The 21,295-nt window shown below is 64.7% G+C and overlaps 4 protein-coding genes across 11 annotated transcripts; 3 read left to right on the forward strand and 1 right to left on the reverse strand.

Moving 5' to 3' along the window:
• The first annotated feature begins 291 nt into the window (after positions 1 to 291).
• Positions 292 to 3,867, forward strand: LOC132027068 (collagen alpha-1(XVI) chain-like). 3 transcript variants are annotated; one of them, XM_059415765.1, is made up of 3 exons: positions 292 to 1,118; positions 1,996 to 2,129; positions 3,285 to 3,867. In XM_059415765.1, exons 1-2 carry the CDS (start codon positions 303 to 305, stop codon positions 2,095 to 2,097), a joined length of 918 nt encoding a protein of 305 aa, XP_059271748.1. In that variant the 5' UTR covers positions 292 to 302; the 3' UTR covers positions 2,098 to 2,129; positions 3,285 to 3,867. The 3 variants fall into 3 exon arrangements, 2 of the variants coding, with proteins under 2 accessions (XP_059271748.1, XP_059271749.1); XR_009407052.1 differs by lacking the exon at positions 1,996 to 2,129 and having other exon boundaries at positions 292 to 1,396; positions 3,285 to 3,860; XM_059415766.1 differs by lacking the exon at positions 1,996 to 2,129 and having other exon boundaries at positions 3,285 to 3,858.
• A 2,663-nt stretch (positions 3,868 to 6,530) lies between these two features.
• GNG13 (G protein subunit gamma 13) lies at positions 6,531 to 8,690 on the forward strand. 3 transcript variants are annotated; one of them, XM_059415768.1, is made up of 3 exons: positions 6,531 to 6,630; positions 8,188 to 8,319; positions 8,512 to 8,690. In XM_059415768.1, the coding sequence occupies exons 2-3, from the start codon at positions 8,222 to 8,224 to the stop codon at positions 8,615 to 8,617; spliced, it is 204 nt and encodes a 67-aa protein (XP_059271751.1). In that variant the 5' UTR covers positions 6,531 to 6,630; positions 8,188 to 8,221; the 3' UTR covers positions 8,618 to 8,690. The 3 variants fall into 3 exon arrangements, with proteins under 3 accessions (XP_059271751.1, XP_059271752.1, XP_059271753.1); XM_059415769.1 differs by having other exon boundaries at positions 6,536 to 6,630; positions 8,154 to 8,319; XM_059415770.1 differs by lacking the exon at positions 6,531 to 6,630 and adding an exon at positions 6,928 to 6,979.
• CHTF18 (chromosome transmission fidelity factor 18) lies at positions 8,668 to 17,112 on the reverse strand. 2 transcript variants are annotated; one of them, XM_059415763.1, is made up of 22 exons: positions 16,958 to 17,112; positions 16,594 to 16,788; positions 16,362 to 16,512; positions 16,040 to 16,208; positions 15,598 to 15,690; positions 15,460 to 15,512; positions 15,240 to 15,372; positions 14,334 to 14,543; positions 13,734 to 13,831; positions 13,385 to 13,508; positions 13,152 to 13,300; positions 12,879 to 12,972; positions 12,511 to 12,609; positions 12,307 to 12,437; positions 11,961 to 12,132; positions 10,862 to 11,086; positions 10,629 to 10,778; positions 10,413 to 10,543; positions 9,647 to 9,791; positions 9,418 to 9,549; positions 9,052 to 9,109; positions 8,668 to 8,964 (listed from the first exon to the last, which is right to left on the reverse strand). In XM_059415763.1, the coding sequence occupies exons 1-22, from the start codon at positions 17,046 to 17,048 to the stop codon at positions 8,828 to 8,830; spliced, it is 2,940 nt and encodes a 979-aa protein (XP_059271746.1). In that variant the 5' UTR covers positions 17,049 to 17,112; the 3' UTR covers positions 8,668 to 8,827. The 2 variants fall into 2 exon arrangements, with proteins under 2 accessions (XP_059271746.1, XP_059271747.1); XM_059415764.1 differs by lacking the exons at positions 8,668 to 8,964; positions 9,052 to 9,109; positions 9,418 to 9,549; positions 9,647 to 9,791 and adding an exon at positions 9,815 to 9,903.
• Positions 17,113 to 17,319: 207 nt separating this feature from the next.
• Positions 17,320 to 20,237, forward strand: RPUSD1 (RNA pseudouridine synthase domain containing 1). 3 transcript variants are annotated; one of them, XM_059415772.1, is made up of 6 exons: positions 17,320 to 17,436; positions 17,868 to 18,058; positions 18,154 to 18,277; positions 18,406 to 18,511; positions 18,624 to 18,725; positions 19,162 to 20,237. In XM_059415772.1, the coding sequence occupies exons 2-6, from the start codon at positions 17,877 to 17,879 to the stop codon at positions 19,557 to 19,559; spliced, it is 912 nt and encodes a 303-aa protein (XP_059271755.1). In that variant the 5' UTR covers positions 17,320 to 17,436; positions 17,868 to 17,876; the 3' UTR covers positions 19,560 to 20,237. The 3 variants fall into 3 exon arrangements, with proteins under 3 accessions (XP_059271755.1, XP_059271754.1, XP_059271756.1); XM_059415771.1 differs by having other exon boundaries at positions 17,322 to 17,440; XM_059415773.1 differs by having other exon boundaries at positions 17,324 to 17,440; positions 18,409 to 18,511.
• The last annotated feature ends 1,058 nt before the right edge of the window (positions 20,238 to 21,295 follow it).

Here is a 21,295-nt window from a genome sequence, read left to right on the forward strand (position 1 = left end):
CCCCCCCACTCAAGTCTCTTCCTCAGCATCCCCCCAGTCAGGTCCCCCTCAGGTCTCCCCATTCAGCATCTCCCTTCTTAGGTCCCCCCACACTGATGCTGATGTAGATGCTTAAGAGAGACCTGCTGGGGGAACTAAGTGGGGAGATGCTGATGGGGAGAAATCTGAGAAGAACTGAGGGGGGGCTTCAGGGGAGACTTGAGTCGGGGGATGCTGAGGGGTAGACCTGGGCGGGGGGGACTTGAGTGAGAGACGCTGAGGGGGAGAGACCTGGGGGGACTGGGGGGAACTTGGATGAGGAGATGGGGGAGGGGGGACCTGAGCGGAGTCCTCGCTCGCCGCTGTTGTGTCTCCTACAACGCTCGGGTTTACACGGGGTCGCACAGCCCGACTCGCTCACCCACGCCGCGGGTGGGAGTGTCCGGGCCCCCTCGAAGGTCATCTTCCAAAACCCAACACAGCCTGCAAAGCACCTCCGGCGGAGGAATCCCACGCCGGGAAGGGAGCTCCGAGAAAATAAACGGAAAGTCGGCGTGCGACACCCCTCCTCCCTCCGCCGCACGACTCCCGCCGCCGCGCCCACGCCGCTCCCACGCCGCTCCCACGCCGCCGTGTTCCAGGACAGCAACGTCATGCGTGACGTAACGCGAGCCCCCTCCCTCTCCGGCTTCCCCGCCCCTTCCGGCGCTTACCCGGAAGTGGTCTTCCAAGGCGGAAGTAAGCGGGCGCTTGGAGAGCTGGCGGCGGCTGGCCTCGGCTCTGTGGGTCCGGAGTTTGCGGGGAAGTCGGGACCGCGATACCGCGCGGCCCCCGGACTGCCTGAAAGCGCCCCCGCACGGCGGGGATGGGGGCCGGCCGGCCTTCCAGGGCAGCCCCGGAGGAGCGGGTCCTTCCCGCCCTCGTCCTCCGGCTTCTGCCCCCCTCTCAGCTCCCGCAGTCCGAGCCGGGGCCGCCCCGTCTTGTCCGGCCTTCGCGCTGAGAACGGTCTTTACACTTGCAGCGGCCTCCAGCCTGGGCAGGAATGTGCCCCCTGTGTGTGCTCCGGTTTGGGCCTGACGCCGGGGAGCTGGGGACGAGTCTCCGGTTTGGATCGGAACCCGCCCTGGCGGAGCCTCGCAGTACGTGGTGCAAGCCTTGGCCTTTTCTGTTTGGGCTCCTGCTGAGGGTTTTGCAGCGGATCGCCGGGACGGCGTTACCCCAGGGGCTCTGCCTGGGCCCCCAGCCGCGCTGGAGCGCTGGGTGGGCCCGAGCACGTTCATAAAACAGTGCTACACGTTCCCCGGGCAAGACAGGCCCGGATGCTGGTGTCAGGCAGCCACTGTCACGCCGAGGGCTGTGCCTCCGCCCGCCTTCCACCACGTCCCTGGGGCCGAGGGCTGTCTCGGTCGCGACACCGGTAAATAGCCAGCATCACATCCACCCCGGGTCTGAGGTCTCCTCCCCAGGCAGCTACGTGGGGCCTTGGCCATGGGGCCTGCACAGGGGAGTCCTCAGAACAGGCAGCTTCCTGGGTGCCAGGGCTCCCTGCAGATGGGGGGCCGAACAGCATCCTGTGTGTCCCAGAACACCAGGTGCCTGTGCTGGCTCTTCCCCATCCTGGAGAGCCCGTGTCCACCCTGCCACTCTGCATCTGCTGGGAACTTGCCTGTGAGCTGCTACCACCCACGTGCTCCTGGACTCCCAGCGGTGCAGCCTCAGGTGCAGCTGCCCACCTGCCCTGTGGACCACCCTTCCCCACACATGGCCCCAGGGCAGCAGACAGCCCATCTGGATTCCAGCCCCATCGCTGCGGGCCAGCTTATCTCTGAAGGCTCCCTGAAACATGGCAGCCTGGACACGTGCGGTGTGCACAGCCAGAACATCTCGCAGGAATACAAGGGCAGCCCTCCCTGCCCCGACTCATCTCCCGGATGGGCAGTCTGTGTAGGGCTCCCCTCCCCTCCACACAGTCTCACTCATTCTGCCCCCTCTTACCTCTTCCCATCTGTTTGCCAGCTGGGCCTTGAGGCCCCTCTCCTCTGTGTGCAGGCTGCTGTCCACATGCTGCCCCAGCTGTTAGACATTTTCCTGGCCTTTGGGGGAAGACTCACAGAATGATGTCCCCTGAGATGTCTCCTCTGTTTGCTCTGGTAGGGAGAACTTGTAGGCCCTGAAGTTGTTTTTTTTTTTTTTTAATTTTATTTATTTATTTGACAGACAGAGATCACAAGTAGGCAGAGAGGCAGGCAGAGAGAGAGGAGGAAGCAGGCTCCCTGCTGAGCAGAGAGTCCGATGCGGGGCTCGATCCCAGGACCCCGAGATCATGACCTGAGCCGAAGGCAGCGGCCTAACCACTGAGCCACCCAGGCGCCCCACCTGAAGTTGTTTTTTAAAAGGCCTCCGGCATAAAACTGCCTTCAGCGGTGGGCGTGACCTGGGGTACCAAAGGCTCTCCCTGCTGACTTGGCCATCAGACCACTGTCACCATGTGTGGCCACTCCCAGCCCCAGCTCCTGATGCAGTGACAGTGGTCCTGCACCGGCTTCCTCCGGGGAAGCAGCGGAGAATGAGCTGCTCCCCAAACCAGCGAACAAACAGCTCACTGAGCTCTACACTGGGCCTGCCTTGCTCCGCCTGGTCAGGGGCCTGGTGTGCATGTGGTCAGCTGCCAAGCACAGAAGGCAAGGGGCCTTCTGTCCACCCCCAGCCCCGGCTGCGTTCCTCATCCACACCACAGCTGTGGGTCCCCCACCCCTGCTGAGTGCAGTGGGGGTCAGCTGGTTAGTCATTGCAGAGTGCTGAGCCGTCAGAGCAGCCTGGGCCCCTACGAGCCAGAGGCCCAGACAGCATACATCCACCCTGCTTTGTGGTGTATGTGTCTTTGGGGGTGCAGATCGGTAGACTCACTAGTGATGTGCTGGGACCCCTGAGCTGCATGAGCTTCATCGGCCAGTGACCCACATGCCTGTGGGTGCCGCCAGACCAGAACCAGCTGCGTGCTGAGCCTGCACAGGTGACAGACCTAGGCCTGCCTGGGTGCAAGCCGCTGCACCTGTCCCTGCACTTGGAGGCCACACACAGGCCGTTGGGAGCCTCCAGTCCCGTCTGGTAGCAGGATGGCTAGGGCACTAAGTGGTATCTGCCCCTGGTTCTGTCTCCCAGCAGAGATGAGACGATGTGAACCTTGTGTGAGGGTCTCAGCCCAGCAGGACCCCTTCACAAGGACTGGTCCCCTGGGTCTGGCCTTGGCTGCTGGCCCTGGGGGAAGGGGGGCAGCTCTGAGCTGTCTCTTCTTCACTCCACAGGTGATGGGGCAAAGTGGCTCATCTTCCTTATCTCAAAGTAAGCATCCCCCCAAGAAGAGGTAGCTCTGCCAGCCAGGCCTGCTGGGGCTGGTAGAAAAGGGGGCAGTGAACCTGCAGACAGGAGTCTCCGCGAGCCAGTAACAGCTGGCCTCACTTGCGCCCTGCTGCGTATCATGGGACACCCCTCCAGACCTTCACAAGACGGGGACACCTGTAACTTCGCACATTCATGTCTGTTTCGGAAAGCACAGGTCCCTTTGGTTGGTGTTCAGGAGCTGCCTGAGGGCACTCTCACCTGGGGGCGGAGAACTTGAGGCCCCAGGCCCGCTGCCCGGGGGACCCTGGCCTTGCTCCCTAGCCACAGGGCTGCTGGAAGCAACCAAGTCCGCCGAAGTGGCCTCTTGGACACCGACTCGAGCTGTCCTGCTGGCCGCGGCCACCCGCCGGACCAGGCCTCCCCGGAGTCATGTCTTATGTTTCTTGGACGTAACACCAAAGGGAGCTCCAGTTACCCCTGACTGTCGTTCACAAGCTTTCCAAGATTATGTGAGAGCAATCTTCTTTTTTTCACGAGCTCTGTTTAACAAGGTAAATAAACGGCTTCTTTGCCGATTTTGCTGTCCTAGTATGTGGCTCTGCCAGTCATGGCAGGGGCAGAAACAAGTGGACACGTTCCCGTGGGGCTGTCAGGGCCACGGTCACTGGGCCTGTCATAAGCCTGCCATGGCAAGCAGACACCCCTGCCCCGCCAGCCCGGGCCCTCAGCACTGACCGCATGTACTCAGGCTTCACCACCTCCAGATGAGGCGGTGGCCCAGGGAGGGTTAGGGGGGCTGACTCTCTTCCCCGGGCAGTCTGAAGCAGAGCCGGTGTCACCTCGGGCCTCACTGTGCCTGTGCGCAGGCTGGCCGTCTGCCCCAGGCTGTCTTGCTCAGCAGCAGCCGAGTGGGCCCGTGTCCTCACACGGCGCCGACAGCAGCTGGGGCGGCCCTGGTTGCCAGCATGCCCCAAGGTTCATGAGCCAGTGACAGACACCCCAGCTCTAGCCTCTACCAGGGGAGAACCCACAGCTCAGAGTGGTGTCAGGGATGGCACTAGACTGCGGGTCCCTGTCTGGTGGGAACCTTTCCTCCCCCTCGTCCCTGAGCCCTCTTTGGCGCCCCACCCAGAAGGGATCAGGGCACGGCAACACACACCATTTCTTTACTCCTGCAGAGCAGAGGCCCAGCCCACAGTGCCCATCCACCCATGAGTCGGAAGCCCGGCTGTTTCTAGGCCACAGGGAGCACGTTGGGTCTCACCAGCAGCCCAGTTAGCGGAGCTAATTTCAGCACAGAGTCTGGTCTCTCTGGAGCCACTCTGGGTGTCTGCAAGGTGGCAGTCTGCTGGAGGACAAGCTGTCCCTGCTTCCCCTGTCCAGCATCCCAAGAAGCCGAGAATCCTGGCTCGTCGCAGAGAGCAGGCATGCACCAGCAGGCCCACCACACAGATTGGGGGACTCTGTTATTCAGGGCTGCGATCAGCATGAGGACCACGTCTGAACCTGGAGCCTGGAGAGTCCACACAGTAGCAGACATGGCTGCCGCCCAGAGGCTGGAAAGAGCACAGAGCTGGAGATGTGCAGGACCCCATGCCCCACGCAGCTCATGGATGCAGGCCTGGCTCCTGCCATCCTGCCAACGCGCCCTGCTGCCCCGATGTGCTCAGGTGCCCCTGGGTGTAGAGTGTTCAGATAGCACCCACAAAGCAGGACCCGGAGCAGACCCCCGGCCTTCTCCCACGGGGCCCTCCAGACGCTGTCAAGCCGAAGCTTGGCCCTGGGTGTCCTGTTCTGTGCAGTCTGAAAAGAAGGCATGACGGGGTGGCAGGGTCGAGCTGGCCCAGGTCTCAGCCCAAACCTGTTCCAGTCTGGAGGACCATGATGCCCTCCCCTGGGCTGCCCGCCCGCCCGTGTGAGCAGCCCCCAAGGCCACAGGGGTGTGCAAGGCGGAGTGAGACCAGCACGGCCGGCCATCTGCCCTGCAGAGGCTGTGATCCTGGCTCTAAGCCCCCCACGCCCCATAAATCCATAATAAAATTAATCCCTCATTTTTCTAACATGCCCCAGTTCCAGAAAGGCCTCCAGAGGCATCACCGTGTGGCTGCGTGAGGGGCCAGGGAGGCCCAGCTGACCCCCTTTCAAAGAATCACATCAGGGAGGACTCAGGAACCCAAAGAGGCAGGTGGCACCCCATCCTGCCTCCTAGATGAGGACACAGCGACCAGTCACAGGCCGCCAGCCCAGAGGGGGCTACCAGCACTCCTGCGGAAGGCCTAGTCCCGGCCTCTGCAGGGTGGAGGTTGGGGAGCAGGGCCCTTCCGGCATTCTGCAGCTGCCGTTGTTGCTTGGGGGCCCCCCACCCAGCAGGCAGCCCAGTGCCTGCGTCACACAGTGGCCCCAAGGGCAGCACTCCCCGGAGAGCCGGGCAGCAGGACCTGCCAGACACACCTGGGGCATCAGGCTGAGGAGACCAGGATGTGGTCCGTCCTGGAGCGATGGAAGGCAGAGTGAGCGTCTGCTTGGGTCCCAGCATGGGCCAGCTGAGGAGCAGGCAGAGAGGGGACCGGCCTGCAGGGAGGAAGGCCCCCTCCCTCCCCAGAGCCCCCAATGCTGCTCAGCCTGGCCTCAGGCACCCCTGAGGCAGACACACCCTCCAGAGGCAGCACATTCCCAGCGTACCCCGGGGCCGGCACAGAATAAGTCTGGCTATTCCCAGCCCAGGGTCAGCGGAAGCATGGACATACACCCAGCCCTCAAGGCAGCTACCCCATCAGCCCACCACCAGCCTGGAAATGGGGGACACAGGCTCCCACCTACGGGTGGCTCAGCTCCAGGGCAGGATCCTGTCAAGGGCCCCATAGCCCATCAGTACACACTGCTGAGGCCCCTGGGAGTATGGTGTCCTGGCCCCATCCCTGTTACTCCCACCCGGACTGCAACTCTAGCTTCTCAGGGCACGGACGGCTATGGTACAGTCTAATGGCTCCAAGTCTTCCATGCCAGCCCTCCGTGGGAGACCACTGTCCACGGCCAGAGCTGACTCCTCACTGCCATCCCCGCCTCTCCCACACGCGGGGGCTGAGGAGCTTGCTGGGTAAGGCCAAGTCCCCAGGGTAGACCCAGCCCAGAGGAGGAGGGCAGAGGGGATGGGGGTGGTGCTGGGGCCTGGCCCCAGGTGGCAGTAGTGGGCGGGGCACCTGCCTGGGCTCTGGCTGCCTGTGAGCTCGCTCACTCATTCACTTGGCCCTCGCTGTCACTCACCATCACTTGGTTCTTGTCATTTGGCTCTTGCCGGCACCGTCCAAGGTAGGTCCAATGAGCGGGTCCCCGTGCAGAGCAGGAAACCGAGGCGGGGGCTTGTGGGACTTTCCCGGGTCCCACCGGGCTGACCTGGACCATCCTAACCCCCAGATGCCCCTGCCTGTTGGTCTTGGAGTCGAGGACAGCAGTCCTGCGCGGCCCAACAGGCCGGACCCAGCCGGCGGGGAAGACCCCTTCGGTGTTCCGGCGGGCGGGGCGGGGGCGGGGCGGCCGAAGGGGAGGGAAGCCGCGTCCTGCGCCGTGCGCGCCGCCCGCAGTGCCCGCCGAGCGCCGTGGCCGGGGGCGTCGCGGGGCGCGCGGGACGGGCGGCCAGCTCCGGCGGCGCGGCGCGCAGGTAGGGCAGGCAGGGCAGGCGGTGGGGGCTGCGGGTGAAGCAGCCGCCCCCGCCCCCGCCGCGGAGAGCCCACCACAACGTGACTGTCCCTGCCAGGGGTGGGGATGCTGGACTGGGGGTTTCTGGGAGGGGAGCAACTGCATGCCCCCCATGGGCTGCCTCCCCACAAAAGGCAGGTTCTGCTCTCCTGTGGCTCTGACCCTTCCAGGACTCCTAGTGTGGCTGCTCTGTCCCCAACCTGCAGGACCCACCCCCCCCACACCCGCCAAGATGGAGATCTTCCAGCGTGGAGTCCCCTCCACAGGCTGGTGCAGACAGGGTCAAACTCCTGCCACCCCCTGCCCACCCTCCCAAGATCCAGAAACCTAGTCCCCTGGCTCTCAGCCTCCCATGATGGGAGCAGGGCCTGGGGGCCAGTGGGGAACTCCCTGGGCCGCTGAAATGGGCTTTAGTGGGGGAGGCAGGAGGCAGCCCGCTCTGCCAGGCTGGTGCACAGGCAGAAACTGGGCCAGGCAGTTTGTTAGTGTGGGGGGCCAACACGGGGCAGCAGAAGGCTGTAGGCACTCCAAGTCCCAGACCAGCTGTGCAGCCAGTGTCCCCATAACCCTGAGCACCTACTCCGCCCCCAACCCCCTTGGCTAGAGATGCAAATTGCAGCCAAATCCTCCAGGCCCCAAGATTAACTTCCCTTGGGTAGGCTTCCCCATGCAAAGCGGAGGGACAGCCCATGGTCCAGGGAGGCCAGGCGCGGCCCCACCCCTCACCTGATAGTCTGGGGTACCCCTCTGCAACAGGGAGTGGGAAGTGGGCCTTGCAGTTGGAGGGTGGGCTTCTGGGAACCCTGTGCTGTGTGCCTGGTCCTGCTCTTGGCGAAACACTGCACCTTCGCTCTCCAAGAAACCAGGCTGTGGACAGGCTGACAGGGGTGGGAGGGGAGGACGCAGCGCTGAGCAAAAACTTTCCTCTGCAGTTAATTAACCCCATGGGGGAGGGGCGGGCACACAGGGCCTCATCAGTGGGGCCTCAGCTCCAGGCCCAGCACCCTGTGGACCATGTGGGTGCCTCTGAGGCCCCCAGGATAGGGGTGGTACAGCCCCTGGGGGCCTCCCCAGCAGCAGACTGGGCATCGGTCTGGTGGGGAGGGAGCCGCTGGGGGGTGACTGCAGGCTGGCAGCCCCCTGGCTGTCTTTCCCTCCTGGGCTCTCCAGCCCCAGGCTGGCCACTTCCGAAGCCCCCGACGCCATGGAGGAGTGGGATGTGCCCCAGATGAAGAAAGAGGTGGAGAGTCTCAAGTACCAGCTGGCCTTCAAGAGGGAGATGTCATCCAAGACCATCCCTGAGTAAGTCCCCATCCCTGAGTAAGTAAGTCCCTGAGTAAGCCCAGGCTGGCTCCAATCTGCATGTCATTTCCCTGCCCTGCGCTCCTTTGCATGAGCCAGAACCACGGCCCTGCACCGAGCCACTGGGCGCATTTTTAAGGAGCCCTTCACCCACCTGCTCAGCCTCAACCTCCCCACCTTGCCCACCCACAGGCTCCTCAAGTGGATCGAGGATGGGATCCCCAAGGACCCGTTCCTGAACCCCGACCTCATGAAGAACAACCCATGGGTGGAAAAGGGCAAGTGTGCCATCCTGTGAGGCCCCTGCCCCGCCCCTAGGCTCTTGCTCGTGTAGGGAGGACAACTCAATAAAGGTGTGACTTTTATAAGGACTTTCTGAGAGTATCCGTGCTTTTGTACATTTCCTAACGGAGAAAACTCAATCCGATAGCATCAAGCATGGTCCCTGGGGCGTCCAGCACGGGTGGAGGTACCCGGCCTGGGTTCCTGGCAGCGGGGGCAGCCCCTGCTACAGCAGGTCCCTGATGTGGACACTGCGCCGCACAGCATTAGAGACACCCTCCTTGAATTGAAACCAGACGTCACTCCTGCCCACCGCCGTGCCTATGCGCCGCTCAGCCGCATCCATCCCTGGGGCCGCATCTCCTGTGAAGGCCACATGGTTGCTCCCCTGCCTCCCCCTCCTACCCCCCCGCCCTCCGGCCCCTCCCACCCCTCCCGCACCCTAAGCACCTGCACTCGGGGTTGCTGCTCTCTTGATGACCACACGACCAAAGAAGTCCCTCTCGGGCTGAAAGGGGCAAGCTGGTCAGGCTCTCAGGAAAGACCTGTGGCGGTCACCCCCTGCCCTGGAGGAGGAGCCAGTGGCCCCAGGCTGTGGAAATAGAGGCCCACCTCCCCTCCCCAGGCCCCCTGAAGCAGACTCACCCAGCTTGTGTCCCTCCGGTCCCTCATCACCCACCCAGCAGCTCCCTCCTACCACAACCAGCAGAGCCCCCTCTTGCCCACAGGGGAAGCTGAGGCCACAGGGAACCCTCCAGGCTAAGCAGCAGACAAGAAACAGGCCCCCCGGGGCCAAGAACCGCCCCCACCCCATACCTTCTCCTCCAGGGCAGCTCTCTCCAGGATGCGCTCTAGCCGCTGCTGCAGCTGCTGCTCCTCACGGCCGCGTCCCCCTTTGTCCCCAGCAGCCCCTGGCAGAGCCTTTGCCCCTAAGGGAACCCCGTCTACCTGCAGACCGAAGGTGTGGTGAGGGCTGACCGGGCAGGGCCATTCGGGGGACGCTGTCCCTTCCGACAGCCCCGCCCAGAGCCCAGGGCAGGCTTACCTGGGGGCTGTCCCCAACCCGGGCCAAGGCCTCCGCCCGCCGCATCTTCTCCATTTCGATCTCTCGAGCGATGAGCTGCTTGGCCTGATAGGTGAGAGGTTTGCGGGCGGGCAGCTCAGGAAAGCGACACACCTCCTCCACGTTCCTGCTCTCGGGGTGGGTCAAGAGGCGTAGACCATCAGCAGGGACAGGCAGGTGCTTCCTACCACACCGGTCCCAAACGGCATGAAGCAGGAGCTGCAGTGTGGGATTCAGTCCTGGTAATACAAGGCCCGTAACCCACAGCAGCAGGGGATTACCCACCCCAAGCCTGTTTCCCCAAGTGCTTGTGGGCATGAGAAGGGAACGGTCCCAGGGCTGCAGAATGAAGAACTGAGACCACAGGGCAGGGCCTAGGCTCAAGCCGGGGCTGAGCACTGAGAACTGTCACCATTACCAGCTCCTTGCAAATGGACCAAAGAGGGATGGCAATGGTCCCCTTGTTGGGCAGTGGGGTCCTGGGGAACATCTCAGCCTGGGGCCCTCTGGAAGCAGTGCCTGAGGGACACTGAGGCAGGCAGACCCTCTGCAATCACCCCCCATAAGGGGGACACCCCCCCCCCCCCCACAATCACACCTGCGCAAGCCCCGAGCTGGGACTGAGCCTCTGCCACTGCCCCACTGATGGGAAAGTGTGATTCACACCAGCCAAGATTCCTGGCCTGCCTGCCATAGCACCCAGAGCCCAGCCTGCCCCCGGCAACCCCCCCAAGTGCTGCAGACTCACGGCTCTAGCCTGTAGACATAATGCCCGTCGGGCAGGCGCTCCTGGCGGTAGGTTAGGCTGTAGGCAAGCATGGTGCCCACGAGGCTGGCCAGCTGCTGCTTCTCACGAGTGCTGTACAACTGCGTGCTCACCTGTGGGCATGGACGCTGAGCATGGCCAAGGCCCGCCCCCAGCAGCCGCCACAACCCCACTCTGCACTCCAAACAAGGCACTCACAGGGCGCAACTTGGGCGCAAGGATGTCCAGAATCAGACAGAGGGCATCTAGGATGAGAGCCTGAGGCGCAGCTCGGCTGCGGGTGGCCGGTGCAATGCCCGCCACCAGCGTCTGGATAAGGTTCTGTGTCCGGCTCGTCCGGTTCTGGGCCTGGGGTAGAGAATAAAGCGGGTCTAGGTGATCTAGGATCTCTGGGCCAGACCCTAGGCCCAGGCAGGGTGCGGGAGACACACCTCCTGCTGGCTGCTGGGGAAAGCGATCCTTGGCACGTGGCTGGACGCAAAGAGCAGGTGGAAGGCCACCAGCAGGAAGGGCAGGTAGCGCAGCAGCTGGAAGCTCTGGCCGTGGTACGCAGCACAGCTCAGCAGGTCGTCGAAGGCCAGCCAGTCGAGGGCTGCACACACAGTGCCCAGGCTGGAATCCCGCAGCCGCAGGCGCAGGAAGTTCTCAAACAGGCCCTGGGGGTAAGCGGGCAGGTGGGCGGACCACTGAGCACCCCCAGCTGTGGTCCCCAGCCCACATACAGGCACCCCCCCTCCGCCGGGACCCTGCACCTCCCACCTGCCCTGCCAAGTCCAAGGACTCTGGGACAGCAACTAGCACCAGCAAGTGGCCCTGAAGCCCCAAAGGAGGAGCCAGGAAGGCCCAGCCTGCCGCCCCCGCTGTTCTGACCAGAGCCCCGAGAGCTGCAGGAGAAGAACCCCTGGCCTATGACTGCCTCAAGGAGCCCAGCCTCCAGGACCCACCCCTCCCTGAAGGAAGCTCTGCGGCCAGGACGGAGGGCACAGATCCCCCACTCTCGCTCCCCATGAGACCCCCATGCTCTCGGGGCGCAGATTCCGGATTTAGTCAGATCCACAGCCGCTAATCCAAAGCTTACTCAAGCAGACAGCTTAGACCAGGCTTCCCGGGGGCGGGGGTACCCCTGCCACCTGCTCCAGCCCCAACTTCACCCCGCCCGCCCTACCGCACATGTCCATTACCACAGCTCACATCCAGAGTGGGGACTCTCCCGCCCCACTCACGTGTCCCAACCAGCAACTGAAGTGACCCCGGCAGTCAGATGACTGCCCCACTGCGCACCCAGCCCACCTCCCCTCCCTGTCAGCCCACGCCTGCCACCACCCACCCCCCCGCCCCTGCCACCAACGAGTCCCTCCTCCCAGGCCTCTGTCCCTGCTCACCATCACCTCTGAGAGCTTCCCGAGGCCCTGTCTCTGCCACCCCTCGCTCCCATCCCATTTCTCCACGAGCATGACGCTGTCTGAAGCATCGCCTGTCGCAGGGACAGAGGCGCGGCCGGGTGCTAGCAAACTGGCAGAGCAAGATTACCTGGACCACCTTCTCATGCTCGCCTGCGGAGGCAGCCAAGTGCAGGATGTGGTAGAACCGCTGGGAAGCCGTGGTCAAAGGCACCTCGGCAGCACGGGGCCCCAGACCCAGGTGCTCATCACTGAGCAGGAGCGTGTGTGGGGGCAGGGCCGGGTCCCGGCCCCAGCGTTGCCTGCAGGGGGGGGGTCAAGGCTGGAATGGGGCCCCCCACCTCGTCCCCCGCCATGGTGCCGCACTCCCTGAAGCGGCCCAGGCATCTGCACACAGACGACGGTCTGCGGGACCCGGGAGCACTCAGGGCCTGTGTGGCACCCAGGGTGGTGGTGGAGGCGGCCCTCCCGCTTACCTCTGCACCCTGGGCAGCTGGAACACCTCCTGCCACACGGAGAACAGCCCCTTGCGTTGGTCCTTAAGGCCAACCCGTGTGGTCCACACAGCGTGCACACTCAGCTCCCGCCGGCCCCGCCCATGGAGGAACTGGACAAAGGCAGGCTGGTGAGAGGCCTCCCTCCTGGCCGCCCAGAGCAGCCGCCCCCACGCCCCCACCCACCTGCAGCGTGTTGACGCAGGCACGGATGTCGTTATCTGTCTTCTCACACAGAGCGGCCAGCGCGCCCGGGTCGGCCCTCATGCCCTGCCGCAAGGAGATCTGCAGGGGGCAGGAGAGTGGGCGGCCGCGCCCCAGAAACCCACCCCGAGGCCCCCACTTCCCCAGAACACAGAACGACCACCACATATCCCTGCTTCAAACCATCTCCCCCAACACATCCTGAGGCCACCTGGGGCTTGGGGCCCTAGATACGAGAGAGGATGGCAAGGAAGAAGAAAACGGGGGTCTGAACAGGAGGCACATCCCCGCACCCCGTAGTCAGGCACACGGCCCCCTACTCACGTGCCCCCACCCCAACCATCACCAACCTCCTGCAGCCGCTGCGCAAGCCTGGAGGACAGTATGGGCGGGAAGTGCAGCAGGAAGGCCTGCTGTCTCAGCTGCCGCAGCGCGGGCACGAACCTGCAGGGCATAGCCACACGCAGCTCACTGCCTAGGCAGGGGCGTGGCGGGTGTGCCACAGCCCAGCGGGCAGAGGCAGCCAGGGGGGCTGGGTGTGCGCTCTCCCCGGGCTGCTACCCTCCTGCCAGGGGCCCCCCGACACCCCTCCCCCGCCCAAAGCCCTGCCCCACTGCACTCACTGGTCATTGCAGATGCAGATGATAGGCCTCATCAGGAGCCCCCCCTCAGCCCGGCGCCGCCGACCCCCACTCGGGGGAACCGGACCCCCAGACTCTGTGTCCTGTGGGCCCTTGCGGTCCAGAATGTTCAGGAGAACGTTGATGGCAGCCTAAGGGATGCGAAAAGGACGCAGTGAGCCCCAGCCCGTTGCCCACCCACCTCTCCCCTGAACTGGGGCTCCCAGGAGGCCCACCACAGGGGCCCCGTCGATCTCGTCGATGACCAGGCAGTTGGGCTTCCCGCCGGCACCCAGCACTGACTCCATCTGCGTGGCCGCTTCAATGCACGTGCGGAAGGCCTCAGGGCTGCGGTCGTCACTGGAACCATGAGGCCGGGGCAAAGCCGTCAGGATGGCACGGCCTCGGCCAAGACAGCGACCAAGGTCCCTGACCAGACAACCTCCCAGGGCGGAACCACCACACCTACATCTCAAGGCAAACCCCCCCCAACGAGCCCTGATGCAGCAAGAGCTCCTCTCTGCCTCCAACCCACTGGGGCCTCAGGGCCATGTCACCATGGAGGCTGGCCTCCCTGCCACTCACCTGGCGTTCATTTCCACCACGCAATACCCAGCATGCCGTGCGATCACGTGGGCCAGGGTGGTCTTGCCAAGCCCCGGGGGCCCACAGAGCAGCGCCACCTGAGGCCAAGACAACACACATGCCCACCTGCTACAACCTGTCACCACTCGAGGGGACCCCCCACACCCACCTCGAAAACCCTGAAACGGGAGACATGCTACAAAGAGATGCACACTCAGCCCCGCTGTGGTGACTGACCAAGAAAGGACCCCAGCATACTGATGCCTCACACACAACACGTTAGAGCAAAAGTCGCACGTGAGAAGAGGAACGAGGATGTGCCACAAGAGGCACAGCCACTGCTGGCATGTCTGACCCCGAGAAACCCCCATCACCATGAGCGTCCTGGGAAGGGCCAGGATCCTCCAGAGAGCACACGCTTTAACTGAGCCGTGAAAAGAGACTCAGAGTCCGACTCCCGGCACTAGTATTCCACGCCGACACACTGGTGTTCTCAACGCCCCAACTCTGGAAGCACTAAATGTGCCTCAGGACCCCACGAGGCTGTGAAGGCACCGGATGCCCAAAAGCACAGCCATGAGGTGCAGGGGAGGGCCTCACCTTCTGCCGGGGCCGCCGGCTTGGGTCCAGCTCAGCCTCTAGCATGTCCTCCAGCACTTGCTCATGGCTCCTCCATTTGCTGGAGCTCGCGGCGTCTTTGCCACCCCGGGCCAGCTCCACGCCGGGCCTCGGCCTCCTGGCAGGCCTCTCTCGTCCGAACACCACCAGGTCCCACAGCTTTAACCACTTGAGGAGGCAGCGATTAGTGAACTGCAGAAAGAGAGGCATGGCCTGGAGGAACGGCCAGCACGGAGGACCCCCTGTGCCTGCCCTTGAATCAACCTGCTGCCGTGAGCCCTGGAAACACCCAAGGAGGCTGAAACTAAACGACAAGTGACCAGTGAGCAACAGAGGGAGGCTCATTCCAGACTCTCCATCCCTACGACCCTGGCCCGTTCAGGGCCCCCCCACCACCACCACCTTCCCCAGGAGCATCCCCACATCAGCTTTTATGAGAGCAAAAAAGGAAACAGGAAACAAATTCCGGGTGGCAGGGGCAGGGGGCAGGTATAGATCCCAACGCAGATCACAAGTGACACAGAGTGTGCCAGCCCCATGAGGGCCTCAGTGTCCCCATCTACAACTCAAACGTACAAACCAAAACCACCTCTTCTGGGGCACCTGGGGTGCCCAGGCAGTGAAGCGTCTGCCTTTAGCTCAGGTCATGATCTCAGAGCTCTGGGATCCAGGCCCGCATCAGGCTCCCTGCTCAGCAGGGCGTCTGCTTCTCCTCTCTCCCTCTGCCCATCCCCCCTCATGCTCGCTCCCTCTCTCAAATAACCAGAATCTTTAAAAACCAAAAAGCATCTCTCCCATTGCAGACAACATGAGGTTTAGCTGAATCCTGCACCTTCTGTTTCTTGCAACAAAAAAGCCAGTCATGCTTGAACAAGAATAGTGTCTCACGTCATCACTGAGCAGCTCCGTGTAGGACCGAGGGGCAAATTCGTCCACCCAGAGGCAGTGCCGGGACTCGTCTTGGTTGCTGGCCAGCTCTTCCTCAGGAGCCGCCAAGTGCTGGACCTCCTCCGACCTGAGGCTGGAGAACATCATGCCTTTGGAGGGACTGCGCGGCACTGACTACAAGTGGGAGGGAGGTCAGAGCTGGAAGGGCCCACCGTGTCACCTGCGAAGCGTGTCTGAGAGTTGATGGGCCTCCTCGAGCAGCTGCTGCCTCCGCTGTGCGAACACCAGAGGTTGGGATCTGAATGGCTCCGACATGCAGTCCCCCCAGAACCGCCCTTCTCTTCCCAGCAAGCCCCACCTCATTGTCGACCTGCTCCTTCAGGGACGCAAAGGGCACGCCCAACAGATCCAGCCGGTCATGGCCTCGCCGCCAGATATCAAGGAAAGGGGTCTGCAGGAAAGCGAGGGCAGCCTTCATCCCCTTCCGCGACATAACCACCCCAGACCCCCTACTAACAGTGCTAGGGACGCAGGTGGCGTTTTGCAGCACGAACAGACCAACAACAGGACAAGAACCCTCTCTAACCAAGAACGCCAACGGAATAAGACACCGGGATGGGCACGACTCTAGGGAAGACACACACACAAAAGGTGAAGGAGGTACGAGGGAGAGAGGGGAAGGGAAACAGGCCTGCTGAACTTCCGGAGGTGTCCCCAGGGTCCCAGCGAGGGTGTGAGGTCTAGGACTCTCCTGGGCAGCACAGAGCCCCCCACCTCTCTCATGGCCACACAGCACCCACCTGCACCCCTGTGCCCACTGGATCAGCCCGCAGGACCAGAAAAGCCCGGCTACCCCCCGTGGAGGTCACACTGACATAGTCCTCCAGGACAGGGGGTCGCCTCAGGACAGGATTTCGGGCTGCTGGCGAGGCCTGCAGAAGACCCACATCGACACCGGCGTCCAAGGCCCTGGGAAGGGACAGGGGCTGTCTTGGGGCCTCTCAGCTCCTGCCACCATCAGAGGAACCCAGATCCGCACAACCACACATCCCCCCCCCCCCCCCCCCCACCCACCCACCCTCGGCGGCAGGCCTCTGGAAACCAGCGCCCCAAGCCACACACCCCTTGCTCCGCGGTTCACTGGGGACCTCGGGACTCGGTGGGGGAGTGATGTCCCCCGCAGGGGAGTCAGGAAGGGGGGGCTCCTCCATTTCCTCGGGCCTGAAGTTCAGCTTCTTGACAACTTCCAGCCTAAGCCGTTTGACCCTGGGGGCTGGGGAGGCAGACGGGAGGAACGAAGGCTCTTCCCCAGCCTTACACCCCACCCCTGAGCCCGGGGCCCCAGAGGACATACTGGGGGGCAAGGCCCTGTCCCTCGCGACGCGGCCGGCCAGCTGTCGCTTCCTAGCACTGCCTCCGCGGTTCTCTGGCGGTCCCCCCGGAGAGCAGGGAGTGGCGGCGCCCCCTCCAGCGGCGGCCTCCTCGAATGGCAGGCGGGCCCGGCCCACCGTGGGCCAGGGGTCCCTGGAGGGCGACAGGGCCGCCGTCCCTGCAAGAGACAAGGTTGACAGCAGCTGCGCCAGATGAGCGCGCCCCCACTGTAGGCCAAGGCTCCCGCCGCGGCGCCGTTCCAGCCTCGCGCCCCCCGCTCCCCTCCCCTCCTCCAGGCAGTCCTCGCGTTCTACGGGGGATGAGGCTGCGGCAGAGCCCGCGCCCACCTTCCAGCTCGGCCAGCACCTCCAGCTCGTCGGCGAACTGGCTGTGGAAGTCGTCCTGGGCACCAGCCAGCTCGAGCTCCGGGTCGCCCATGGCGCTCACTCCCGGCCGACCCGCCGCCCGCTCCGAACCTCCCGCGCCGCAGTCCCGCGCCGTGCCCGCCCCCTGCGTCCCGGCGCCGCCAATCCCTGGCCGGCGTGCCCGGCGGCGCTCGCCATTGGCCAACGGGGAGAGCGGGGCGGGGGCGGGACTGCGCGCGCAGGCGGGGCGGGGCCGAGCCAGTGCGGCGGCCCCAGACGCTCGCCATTGGCCCACATGGCCGCCCGTCCGTGGTGTGGGCGCGGCGTGGGCGGGGCTGCAGGCCCCGGCAGGGTCCTGTGAGGCGCGGCTCCAGGCTCGCGGGGTCGCCAGGCGCGGGGACCGAGTGCTGGAGCCAGGGCCCGGCAGCGGCCTCGCGCGGCCCGGGCGGCGCGGCCAGCGTGTAGGTGGGTCTCGGAGTGGGAGGGGCCGCGGGAGGCCCTGGCAGGCGGCCTGTGGCCATCAAACGCGGGGGCGGGGATTCCGGGAGGGGGCGGGGGGGGTCCCCACACTCGGCTGACCTGACCCACCCGGGCCCTGGGGGCGCGGAAGGTCTTGCCCCTCCCCGCTGCGACGCAGGCTCCCGCGGCACGTTGGCGCGCTGTCCCCGGGGGTCCGCAGCGGGGGCGCGGACGCAGGACGGCTGGCCCGGCCTCTGCGTCTGGGGGGCGGGGGCAGCGCCACAGTCCCCGCTCGGAGGCGGCCGTGCAGCGGGGTCTGGCGGTGCACGCACAGCGGGGCCATGTGCCCGGCCGGCCGCGACCCTGGGACTCTGAGGAGTCGGTGCCGGGCTCCCCGCGCGCCCCCACTGCACACGCTGACCCCGCGCCACAGGACACCGCCATGGATGCGGGCCGCACGGAGAGCTTGTCGGTGGTGTACCAGAGCCGGGACTTCCTGGTGGTGAACAAGCACTGGGACCTGCGCATCGACAGCCGGATGTGGCGCGAGACGCCCACCCTCCAGAAGCAGCTACGCCACCGCTTCCCCGAGCTCGCGGATCCTGACACCTGCTACGGGTTCAGGTACGCGGGGGCGGGCCCCGACAGCCCCCAGCCGCTGCGGCAGGAGGAAGCGGCCGCCCCCAGTCTGGCCAGCCTGACCCCCTGCCCCATGTCAGATTCTGCCACCAGCTGGACTTCTCCACCAGCGGGGCGCTCTGCGTGGCCCTGAACAAAGCGGCAGCCGGCCGCGCTTACAAGTGCTTCAAGGAGCGGCGCGTCACCAAGGCCTATCTGGCTCTGGTAAGGCCTGACTGGCCCCCCTGGGACGGGAGTTCTGACCCTCAGCCTCTCCGGCAGGCCATCCGTGCCAGGTGGGCTCACCGGAGGTGGTGGGTAGCCCTGAGAGCAGCTCGAGAGTCTCTGCCCAGCAGGTGCGGGGACACGTGCAGGAGAACCAGATGACCATCAGCTACGCCATCGGCAGGAACAGCACCGAGGGCCGTGCTCACACCATGTGCATTGAGGGCACTCAGGGTACGCAGGGTGGGGCTTGTCACCCAGTGGGGGCCCTGAGTGAGCTGGGCTGGGGCGGGCTGGGCTCTGCGCAGGTCCAGCCCGCCCTCACAGCTCGTCTTGCTTTCCACAGGCTGTGAGAACCCGAAACCGAGCCTGACAGAGCTGGAGGTCCTGGAGCACGGGCTGTACGCCGGCGCCCCTGTTTCCAAAGTGCTGCTGCGGCCCCTCACAGGTGTGTCCAGGCCGAGGGAGGCAGGATGCTCTGAGGCTGCTAATGGCTGCTCCCCCACCCCACCACGTGCTCTTCCCCCTGGGGACTTCGGGGAAGCGGTGGCGCAGGGGCACAGCAGCCTGCCTGGGGCCACTCCACCATTTCCACTTCCCTCTACCCGCCCCCACCCCGTCCTGCGGCTTGCTGTCCTAGAAGGCTGCAGGGGGTCTGTAGCATACCTGGCTTTTCCCCGACAGGCAGCGATCTGGAGGCTGACTCCTCTTCTGAGCTCTGGACTTTCTTATCTGTAACGGGAATCAGGGTCTGCCATTTCTAGGAGTTTTGTGGGGCTTGAAGAGGGCAACGGGGGATAGCATTAGGGGTGACGTGAGTGGGTGAGGGACAGGCCCAGCATGGCACCCCCACCCTACCAATCCCCTTGCCCCCCCCCACCCAGGCCGGACGCACCAGCTTCGTGTACACTGCAGTGCCCTCAGCCATCCCGTCGTGGGGGACCTGACCTACGGGCAGGCATTGGACCAAGAAGACCAGCCCTTTCGCATGATGCTGCACGCCTTTTATCTGCGTATCCCCACGCACACGGAGTGCGTGGAGGCCTGCACACCGGACCCCTTCGTGCCGGCCCTCGACGCCTGCTGGAGCCCCCACACCCTGGTGCAGTCCCTGGACCAGCTCGTCCAGGTCCTGAGGACTGCTCCTGACCCTGGTCCCACAGAAGGGAGCCCTGCGCCCTGCAGCCCTCCCATGCCCCCCAGCAAGCCCCCCGAGACAGAGGCACAGCGGGCCTCCTGCCTTCAGTGGCTGTCAGAGTGGACTCTGGAGCCGGACAACTGAGAGCAGCTGGGAGTGGCAGGCCGGGCCCACCAGGGCGATCGGGGTTGCGGGGCCCATCCTGGGTAGGGGCTGTCCCTGTGTGCAACTGCTGTGGATGGAGCCTGAGGCCTTGGCTGCAGCAACTAGACCCGGAGAGACGGGCAGGGCCAGCAGGGGGCGCCAGGCCGCCAGGAGTTCGGAGGTGGGCTCTTCCCAAGCACCTGCCCTCCCCGGGAGGGGAAACCGAGGCCTGCCTTCCGGGCTCCAAGCTTCGCTCTTCTTGTTTTATGGATCTGCCCAGGGTCGCTGTCTCAGAGACAGAGCCCCACAGTCGGGCCTCGCCTCCTCCTGGCCCCGGGCCTCTGAGCACCCCGCTCTACTCCGCTGTGACCTCCTGTGTCGGTCGGCCGCTCCCGGCTGGGTCCTCCCCACCTGCAGCCCTGACTCACCTGCCCAGCCACTGCTGCCTCGTGCCTTTGCTCTTAGAAGACTCTGCTTGTGGGCCCCTGCCTCCCCACCCACGCGGCACCTGGGGGAGGGTGTGAGCCACGCACCTCGGTCCTCTCCCGGGCCCTCAGGCTTCAGCTGGGAGCAGGCAGAGGTGGCCAGCACCCATCTTTTCCATTCCGAATGTCATGTCCGTGTCGGCCTAGTTGTAGCTGAGCTGCAGAGCCTCAGAATAAATACTCAGTGACTGACCTCATGAGTGACCGTGAATCCATCCGATGGGGAGGTTTTGGGGGCCCCAGACCCCTGTCTTCTTTCCTGCACTGGACGGGTGTCTGCCCTAGGCCTCCCAGCAGGAGCCGGGATGAACCTCGTGGTCCTGGCTAGTGTGTCCGTCCCCCGCTGTGCAGCGAGCACGTGCAGCCTGTGCGGACGCTGGGCTCTGGGTAGAGGACAGAAGCTGGTCAGCCCCATTCCTAGAAATCCCAGCTCTCTAAGCCAAAAGCAGCGGAGCGCCCATCTTCTCACCAGGGTCCCTCCCTAGAGCTGTTGTCCCACATCCCTTTAGGCTCCTCCACCATGAGAACACCAGCTACCCTGCAGGGTGGGCACTCCTGGCTGGGGGTGGCCCTGGGAGAGAGCAGAGGGAGGCGTGGCCAGCTGGGGACACGGGTCTGGATACCTTGGCCTGGTGGGGCCCACAGAGCAAACCCCAGGGAAGCTGGAGGACTGGACAGATGGGTGGCCCCAAGGTAGGGAGGCAGGAGAGGAAAGTGCATAGGGGTAGGTCCCGCTGGGGAATGTGCCCCTCCCCAGCCCTGTTGCTCCCCCCTGAAATGTCTGCTTAGACCCTTGAGCCCCCCAGGACCCAGAGAGCCACCTGCAGGCCGGACCCAGCTCTTGCTTCCTACAATTGGCTGTCTCCCAGTGCCCTGGGGCCCTCTAGGCTGAGACCGTGGAGCCCAGACAGACATGGGGTGCACACGGGCCTGTCTGCCCCCAAACACACCCTAGCTGTGAGCGAGCAAGGTTTGGAAGGTGTGGGAACTGAGCAGGGTCTCCTGGACAAGGACAGCAAGGCGAGTTTCCTCAGGCAAGTGTGGCCAGACGGACACTGCAGGTGGCAGTGTGGGGCTGACTGGTGACAGGCAAGCTCTGGGGGTTAGGTGTGCTCGTGGGGTACCACCCAGCTGGACTTCCGTGGGGGCATCCAGGGCTGGGGAGCCGTCCTCAGCTGTTGGTCAGCATGTCTGCTGGGCTGTGGGCCACGTACAGCCCTACTTGGGGTGCTGGCAGCTAAACCAGGGTCC

This window comes from Mustela nigripes, chromosome 11 (genome assembly GCF_022355385.1).
Source record: "Mustela nigripes isolate SB6536 chromosome 11, MUSNIG.SB6536, whole genome shotgun sequence".
Lineage (NCBI taxonomy): Eukaryota > Metazoa > Chordata > Mammalia > Carnivora > Mustelidae > Mustela > Mustela nigripes.